We start from the raw sequence: 9,386 nt of genomic DNA, 5'->3' as shown, positions 1-9,386 counted from the left end.
TACCTCATGTCCCGTGTGCGGGGAAGCACGATACAAGACCGGAGTGAGCGGGACGCACCTACCCCGCAAGATATTGAGACATTTTTCATTAATTCCTTGCATTCAACACATGTTTAAAATCAGGTCTATCGTGGAGCTTCTCGCGTGGCACACCAACCACTGCTCAAATGATGGAATGATGCGTATCCCTGTCGATTCACCTGCATGGAGGCACATCGAAACTCAATGGCCAGAGTTTGGGTTGGAGCTTCGACACTTGAGGCTTGGGTTAGCAGGTGATGGTGTCAACCCCTTCGACACGAAGTCTACTTAATGGAACACTTGGCCTGTGGTGATCATCAACTACAGCATTCCACCATGGGAGACAGCCAAGGAGGGCAATATACTTCTTTCCTTGCTTGTGCCAGAAAAGTACAAAGTGTCAAATATTGACATCAACCTCGAGTCCCTCATCGAGGATTTGGAGGAGTTATGGAGAGGCATTCCTGTTGTAGATGTCTCACTTGCAAAGGGGGGAAGAGAAGCTTATGTGGACTATGCACGACTATCTTGGGCTTGGAGAGATTTTGGGTATCTCCCTTTTCCTCTCTCTCTCTCTCTCTCTCTCTCTCTCTCTCTCTCTCTCTCTCCCCTTTAGTTTTGTCTCTCTCTAACGATATCATATGTATGCAGGGTTGTCCACATCGGGTCACAATGCATGTCCTACTTGAGGGCCATCATTGGTGACAGAGAGGTCCGATGCCTTGCGCAAGGTAATCTATCTAAATAACCATCGTTTCTTACCTCAAGGGCATATCAAACAAAAGGATCCAGAAAATGGGAAGACCCCTCTAAAGCTCACGATGGAAAATTGGACAACCATTTGGGAAGAATACTACAACAATTCAACTCCGTACCCTCCACCAAAAGGTATGTCAAGGTATTCCATATTTTTAAGACTTCAATATTGGAAGGACTTAAAAATATAACACCTCTTGGATCCCATGCACATATTCAAGGATGTAGCCCAAACACTATGGGACCACATTATTGGCAAGAAGGACTCTTTGGGTGTGAGGAAGGATTTAAGGCTTTTGCAACATCTCCCCATCTATGCTACTCCACGCCGTGCCCCCAATGAAAAAATTGTGTTTCCTTAAGCACCATGGATGATTGCCAAAGAAGAATTAGACAAAGTGAAGGGTACCATTGCTTCTATTCGCACACCAACAGGATGCATGAGGTCGCTAAAGGGAGCTTTCACAAAAGCGAAGAAAGATGGAAGCATTTAATTGTATAGGTAAAAGTCCCATGATTGGCACAAGATGCTTCAGGTAATGTCCCTCTCCCTATTCTATATATGATTTCACTTTCTCTCACTTTCCCTCTCCCTAATTTACATTGTAGTTCATTCTGCTGGTGAGTATGTATATATGTCGGGACAAGAAAGTCGGGGATGCTATTTTCAAACTTGGAGAGCTAGTAAGATACACCACAAGACTCCACTCAACTACACTTTTTTTATGTACACCATAATCTCAACTAGCACTTAGTGTATCCTTATGTGTTTTCTTGCAGATTTGTGAGCTCCAAGGAAATTGAAATAAATGATATCCCTGATGCTCAAAACACTTGCAACAGAAACTGTGTGTTCCATTGAGGATGTATTTCCTCAATCGGTTCTTCTTAGTCAAATCGACCTCTTGGTTCACGTAGTGGAGGAGATTGCTATATGTGGAGTAGTGCAAGCACGATGGATGTTCTTCTTAGAGAAGTTTTTAAAGACTCTCAAAGATTTTGTGCAGCTACGGTCTCAACCATAGGCATGTATGGCTGAAGGGTGGATTGTGCAAGAGGCATTTATTTACATCTCATAGTATTTGGCACAAGTTGATCCTTCCATGCCTCGCATGTGGTCAGACGAGGAAGATGCAAGGATGACTTCACACTTGCCAAGTGGAAAGGAAAAACTACTTAACATGGATATGAATCTATCACGAGTGGTCAATAACTTTTGTATTCTCAATGCAAAGATTATAACCAAGTGGGTGAACTTATGGAAAGTGGTAAAGGCAACGCATTTACAAGGGAGAGAAGCATGGAAACAAGCACATGGAGGAAGGAGGGCACCCCTAGTGCCTAGACACCTAGCATGTTTCCCATATCTCATTAGTGCTAAGTGAATTCATGAGAGAATGACCGAAGCAAAAGGGTGCGGAGAAGACATCACCAACAAAGAATGGGAGTATGCACGAGGCCGCGTACCAAAGGTAGAGTACTCATACACCTAAACCATATTATAAAAAAATTTCTTGATTTTATCTTTGTATTTGATAAAACATATTTTCCTATTTTGTAGTGCCTTTCCTTTAACTCTATGTGGTCAAAGGGTCGTCACTTTCGTACGTGCCACATTGACGAGCGTAGAAGCACCATGGATTGTGCCATCATTGGCAACTTTGGCACAAACAGTGATGAAGCCAAGTACTGTGGAACTATTGAAAAGATACTAAAGGTTAATTTTAGAACTATCATACCTTCATCTTCGAGTGCAAGTGGTTTGTAAATGTGTCTAGACGACATGAGAATGGCCTGTACATGGTGGACTCTGGTGTGCATCACACAGGGAGGTATGACAATTTAGTTTTACCGCGTAATTGTGAGCAGGTAAGTGACAGCTATCATTTTTATTATTATTTGCTTGTAGCATTAATTATACCAATGTTACTCACTTTGAGCTTCTCTTGTATAGGTCATCTATATCCCAGCAATCCACCAACCAAAACTTTGGTTCCTAATTCTCGTAATACCTCGGGGGAGAACCATTTTTTCCACTAATGAAGTCGATACCATCTTCGACCCTCTTCCACCTCCAACTTTGGAGAAGAGGGAAGTCAATGAATCAAGTCCGGCGGCAACAAGTCTTAGCGAGGATAATTGTCATGATGATGAAGATGATGAGATGAAGGATGACCAATTCGAAGATGATGAAGCCAACACATCCACAAACGATAATTTTGTTGTTCTCTTTATTGATTTAGGAGCCATGGGCTTAGAATTGGATGATGCTTCATGTAGGGATCTTTTGAAAGATGATTCATAAGCATTTTGCATACTTTAAGTTATGCAGATTTTTTATCGTGTAATCCATTCATCTCTCTCTCCCCCTCTTCCTCTCTCTAATTTTGTGAACATTCTCAATTATATTAATTAAGTGACAATGAGTTTTTTAGTTGTAACCAAGTGTAATCTTATTATCCCCCCCCCTCTCTGTGTGTCTCTATCCCTCTTTCTCTCTCTTTAAATTTGAAAATTTCATACAATATTCTTTAATTTTTATTGAGAGGAAGAAACACCAAAATTTGGAGGAAGGGAATGTTTAAGCCAGAATTTGAAAGTTTAGGCGCTAAATTTTTCCTCGAAAATAAGCGCGTTAATATCAACGATAACAACTAAGGTAATAAACGTGATAATAATAACGAAAATAGTCGTTATAATAATTTAAATATTAAAAAATCCCCCAACCCTCCTCTCTCTTCCCTCTCCAGCTGAGTTTGGACCTTGTATCCACATACATCTCAACAACCTTCGAGCCAACCATAGACACTCCTAATAGTGCCCAAGACTAACCATTAGAATTGGAAGGGGAAAAATGTTACAAGTTGTGATGATAGGCAACACTTCTACAATATGAAGAGAATTGGATTGGAGGAAAAAAAAAATGCAAAGATGGCTGAAAGATTGGAGCAATTGAGATTCTTAGCAAAGGCGGACATCGACGTGGACATTAACATTCTTGTTCACTCCTCATATTTTTTGCAAAGCGAGATTATATAAAATATGTGAGCTCAATACGAGCTCCAACTTGTTGTAAATGTACAGATGATGAGCTTAGGTGAGTAGGTGTGTCAAGCCTCTCAATTATGGGCGTTTTGACATCATGCACTAAAGCCCTATGCATAAAAAGTCAAATTAAAACTAAGGATAGGGTATCTTTTGGAGAATAAACTCTACATATAGCAAAATAGAGAATGAGCTCTCTAGCAATTTTGAGCTCTCATAGATCACCCATATTGTATCCAACTAGAGAAGCCTATCTTACTCGGCAATACCTAGTTTCACTTCAAGCTATCCAAAGTAAAAGAAAAGGACACATTTATTAACAAAGAATAACTTGGGCCATAGCAATTCATTCTAACTACCATTCTCTTGCAGCCACTTATAAACTGTTTCGCAAAACTATGTGTTTTTACCAATACAAATTCATGTGCTACCTTACTAAACCTACATCAATCTTGTATCCACATACATCTCAACAACCAGCTCCAAGCAAACCACGGACACTCCTTAATAATGCCCAAGACTTGGCACTAGAATTGGAAGGGGGGAAATGTTACAAGCAGCGACGATAGTAACAATTAATTCAATTGTAGAATGGAAGAGCGGAGCAATTGAGGTTGGCAAAGATGGACATCGACGTGGACATTAAAATTCTTGTTCACTCGTATCTTTTGCAAAGCAAGATTGTATAAAATATGTGAGCTCCAACCAGTAGTAGACTTTTAGATGATGAGGCTCAACTGTGTTTGAATTAGACAAGCCTTTCAATTGTCTACGTGCTGTGAGGCTCAACTGCAACCAACCAACTTGACCTATGTCATGTTTGCTGTCGACGCCGATTGCTCTAGGCTAGGCATGGTGAGTTGAAGATGTCGGGCTGTGCTTTTTCTGATCCGCAGCAACTAGGTTTACTGCTAGTCTTGCAGTAAGCTCTGCCGTGGGCATGTTATTACTGATTGCTGCTCCAGCTTCCTCTTATACCCCCCTATACTAGTATTTCTTGCTGCATGCTGCGGTGAGAAGGCGTGCATTGCTTTGGGGATTTTGGAGGGAAGGAAGAGAGAGGGGGGGGGGGGGGGGGGGGGGGGGGGGTTGTGACTCGCAGGTTGGAGCGATGCGCTCTGGCCATGGCTACGGCCCATGGCCGTAGTGTGCCGGATGACAATGCACTGGAACGAAGCTCTATTGGACCCTCGCTTTATATGGTAGCATATTGTGCTCACCTATCCTGCATTCATTCCTGAAACCTTTTTCTCCAAGACACTGCTCTGTGAGCCCTTTTGGAACTCCATCCATGGTTATGACCCTACTGATGACGAAGAAGACAAAAGGTAGATGATGCCTTCATGCATGCATCGCCAGATTATGAAATGCCTCGGGATCAGGCAGTCCAAATCCCCCAATCGTGCGATGCTCACAAAATCCTCTCCCTAGGGACTTATCACAAAGTGAGGTGACATTATCTGCATCCACACTAGGCCTAGCTGCAAAAAGTCCCTTCTCCTTCTGTCTTCAGATATGCGTCGTATGCTGCGGTGGATTTCACTTCAGAGTTATTAAGTTATAATTTTCAAGGGTGTGGATGTCAACATTAACTGCGTGGAGTTCTGTCTGCTCAATGTCCGAGTATTAGGTGAACTGCACACCGCGTGACTCATGTGCCGACAAAAACGCTTCCACAAACTCTCCCTTCCTGCCAAAAAGCCACTCGGCCATTTCTCCATATTTCCAAGTGAAGGTTCTCTCAAGAGCTGCCATGGATATTGATATGCCTACCCTAGGCTTTATCCATCAGTCTAGGATCAAATTTTGCAATTGTCAGCTTTGACAGGACGCTCTTGATCTTGTGTTGAGGACACAAAATCTTTCTGTACACGAAGTTTAATGGCCTGTTGCAACTTGCAATTTCTATGCAACACTAAACATTTGAACAGAGAATGTAACGTAAAAAAGGTTACTTAACGAAATGGAGCGTTCAGTTTTCAGTTTTCGTCATAACCATTTGAGATCAGCAGCACAATATACATATATATAATCTCTTTCACTTTCACAATTATATATGAACAAAAAGACAGCGGGATTGCTTATATACAGTTTAGACAGATTTCTTCTGCTCCCTTGAGGCCAGGCGCTGCGGTAGTTTTGCTAGCACCTGGTCATGTAGTTTAGTGTGCAGCTGCCGGGTTTGCTCATAACCTCTCCTTAAGGTGTGCTCAACCTTATCCTCGTGTCTCTCAAGCAGCAATGGCACAGTAAGCAGAAGTAACACACCTACGATTAGGCAAATATATATAAGCTACCACACATGAATCAGGGGCATATGCATGAGTAAAGAAGAGCATATATTGCTATGATGGTACGTACAAAGATAGACCAAGGTCAAAAAATCGGCCCACTTTCCAATGATTGCAAGGATCCACAGTGCTAGCTCCACCTATAATATTATTCAGAAAACAAGGTCGATGACATGCGCTAGAATGTTGATGGACGACGTGCAGGTGTAATTGATGTACATGTGCATGAGTGCCAGCTGATAATACCTTGAGAAAAAGTTTGACGTCTTTGCCTTGAACAACATCATGTAGCATGTCCAGCACCAGGTTCACATCATCCCTCACAACTTTGGCAGCATGCAATGCTTTCTCCTCAGATATATTGCGGGGCATGGGAATATCCAAAGGAGACCTGCGCTACAGTAATGTATCATTTAGGGAGCGGGAGCACAGACTACTTAATGTCACAGCTCCTAGGGCATGTAGAGTCGAGCAGTAATTACAGCTAGAGCCATACCTCTTCACGAACGTGGCTATGTTGGACCATAGAAAGAGAGCTCCCACTAGTATGAGAGCCCCTGTGGACAAGAGAGACAGTACGGGGCATCCGAGCCATTCGAACACTATATACACAACGCTCATTCCGCCAAGGATTCCAGCTGAAAGGATTGGTCTTTTCCACACCAAAATATCCGCCACTGCAGGAAACCAACCACGTCCCTCGTGGGTCAAAACAATTAAGCAGTAAATTGATTAATGTGCTAGTAGTAGTAGTTAGCAAGAGTACTGTCTAAGTAGTTTACTGAAAAACCACCTTCGCCCCCGCCCAACAGTTGATGTACAGACTTCTTCCTTCCAAAGAGACGATGATCCGGCGGTGGCTCTGGACTTGCATCTTGTGCAGCTGGTAAATTCTTGCATTTCTCTATGACGGACTCCACAGTTTCAGAAACTTCGCTTTTCTGGTCCTCCGCCATCGCCCGATTCTACAGAAGTTAATTACACACACGGATGGACCTGCCAAAAAGAGGCGGAAAAGGAGAGAGAGAGAGAGAGAGAGAGAGAGAGAGATGAAGGGGCAGCAGAAGAGGCGAGACGAAGATTCTGGCTTTGCCACGCGCTACAATATGAGCCTGGCCACGTGGCGCCTTCTAGGCGTCCCAACTGTATGAGGTAAATTTCATGCATATACGATTTCGAAAAAATCCTCAGAAAATGGAATCATCGTGAGATTCTTAGAGCTGATTGGAATATAAATCTCTGTACATACTCTCTGTGGTGATTGTTGAGGAGTCCAGATGCCTGACTAGTTGGAAAGGCGGTGGCCGGGCGGCTCTTCTCTCTCTCTCTCTCTTTTTGTTTTCAGAGTCGAGTAGGGCACGCCCGGCCACTCTCCTCATACACCATAAAAGTGAACAAGAAGAACGACCAATACTATGCACCCAAAAACCGAAGGCAGACTCTCTCTCTCTCTCTCTCTCTCTCTCTCTCTCTCTCTCTCTCTCTTTGTGTGCATCCTGTGCCGCTCGCTAGCACTCTACCTCCCCCAGCAGGTTTCTGCTCTGCTGCGATGGCGATTTCTCTCTGCCCAGACGGACGAGCAAGCACGCCGCAGGTGAGAGAGAGGGAGGGAGAAGGGTTAAAAATTGGGAAAATTACCAAAATACCCCTCTAATTTGTAATACCCTTCAAAATCAAAAATTCCCAATTCACCTCTCATACTTTGTCTAAAATCTTTAGGTTGAGTTTAACTAGAATTATATAACGTGAAGCACTATTCAAGAATGTCTCTTTTATTAAGCAATCGAGTGTCCTCCTAGCAAAGAAGCAAACCAAATATACTAGTAAATTTTTTGAAATTTGTAGGATTTTTTAGTTAAGTTTTGACAGCATTGCATCGATTTTTCTTCTCTTCATCATGGTTTGCTCATTTTATATATATATATATATATATATATATATATATATATATATATATATAACTCATTAATATATATGTGTGTGTATGTATATGTATGTAGTATAGAACTTACTAGAATTAAGATGAAATAAAAATATCCATTTAGAACTTTAAAACCAAAATAATATTAAAGGTAGTCTCAATCATCACTCAAAACATTGAAAGTATCATAACCCAACACATCTCTAGGATTCTTTTAGAAAGCCAAAAAAGATAGTTTGTTGCCATGTATCACTAATCAACAAGCTTTTTAATCAATGGTCCACAATTGCACCCAAAATGTAATCCTTTTACAATGGCCTTATGGAGTCCCAAAAAAACAATGTGAAAGTTCATTATGGTCTACATAAGACTATGCAAGAGAAAACAATAAAATTTAATTAACATTTAAGGTAAGTTTCAATGAAGCCATTTTTTTATGTTCTTCTAGTCGGTGCTCGCTACTCGCAAATGGCTTATATATTATGAAAGGGCCCCAATAATAAGGTAAATGGTGCACATTGCACATTAGTATTTTGAAACAAAATAAAACAAAAAGGAAGTAAAATAAAAAAACACATTAAAAATAAAAACAAAAAAATATTTTAATGCTTTCAAATAAGCATATAAAATAATTAAACAATTTAGAGAAGTGATTTTTTTTTTAAATTCTCAAATGAGAGAATCGTTTACCTTAGTGTTTGAGAAAGATGTGTTTGAGCTTAGGCTTAAGCCGATTGAAAATCGAGATTAGCCGATTGCAAAGGATGGCAAAGGAGAAAAAACCCGATAAAATATACTAAAAAATAGTTCGAATATTTTATAAATTTAAAAATTTCTACTAATATCTTCATTTTGTATTTGTATAAGGAGGAAACTTGCCACTTAGACAAAAAGGACTTTCTTGAAGAGACTCCATCATAAAATCAAACTCCTGTGAATCTTTTGTTTAATGTTTTGATCTCTAAAGTCATTTTCAAGCATGCAGAAAAAGTAAATGTTAAATGCTCCCTAGCATCTAAAAATATAAAATGAAAGAAAAGTAAAGAAAGGATGTGAAATGAAAGGTAAATCTTTACGATACATTGAAAACTATGAAAGTCCCTCTAACCCAACCCAACACTAACCTAACACTAAGGTCTAACCCAACCCAACACTAAGGGTTTCTTTTAGAAAGCCAAAAATTTGTAGCTTTTCATAAGAAGACTGATTGGCTATGAATACAATATACTAAAACTAGAATTTGAGCCGGTTATGTACGCTTCGGAGATGAATTGCTTCATTATTCTTAGACATAATTGTCTTCTTTTGGGAGGTAATTTGTGACAAACTACATGCTAAGCACTAAAAAACTG

General features: G+C 40.7%; 1 protein-coding gene across 1 annotated transcript; it reads right to left on the bottom strand.

The window, feature by feature from the left end:
* Positions 1-5,735: 5,735 nt before the first annotated feature.
* On the bottom strand, positions 5,736-7,146 carry LOC147431882 (reticulon-like protein B5). Its single transcript, XM_086493051.1, has 5 exons — positions 6,907-7,146; positions 6,610-6,790; positions 6,360-6,504; positions 6,184-6,253; positions 5,736-6,090 (listed from the first exon to the last, which is right to left on the bottom strand). Exons 1-5 carry the CDS (start codon positions 7,067-7,069, stop codon positions 5,915-5,917), a joined length of 735 nt encoding a protein of 244 aa, XP_086349177.1. The 5' UTR covers positions 7,070-7,146; the 3' UTR covers positions 5,736-5,914.
* Positions 7,147-9,386: the final 2,240 nt, after the last annotated feature.

The sequence above is a fragment of the Adiantum capillus-veneris genome, chromosome 21, assembly GCF_014529385.1.
Source record: "Adiantum capillus-veneris isolate H3 chromosome 21, ASM1452938v2, whole genome shotgun sequence".
Lineage (NCBI taxonomy): Eukaryota > Viridiplantae > Streptophyta > Polypodiopsida > Polypodiales > Pteridaceae > Adiantum > Adiantum capillus-veneris.
The sequence above is the reverse complement of the archived record's forward strand: the minus strand, read 5'-3'. Positions and strand labels throughout refer to the sequence as shown.

What these genes read in the sequence shown, in the direction of transcription:
- LOC147431882 (XM_086493051.1), bottom strand. Translation starts at nt 7,069, where the DNA reads ATGGCGGAGGACCAGAAAAGCGAAGTTTCTGAAACTGTGGAGTCCGTC. An exon ending in ATAGCCACGTTCGTGAAGAG is followed by an intron (nt 6,505 to 6,609) that starts GTATGGCTCTAG and finishes ACTGTAGCGCAG; the next exon opens with GTCTCCTTTGGATATTCCCA. An exon ending in ACGTCAAACTTTTTCTCAAG is followed by an intron (nt 6,254 to 6,359) that starts GTATTATCAGCT and finishes ATAATATTATAG; the next exon opens with GTGGAGCTAGCACTGTGGAT.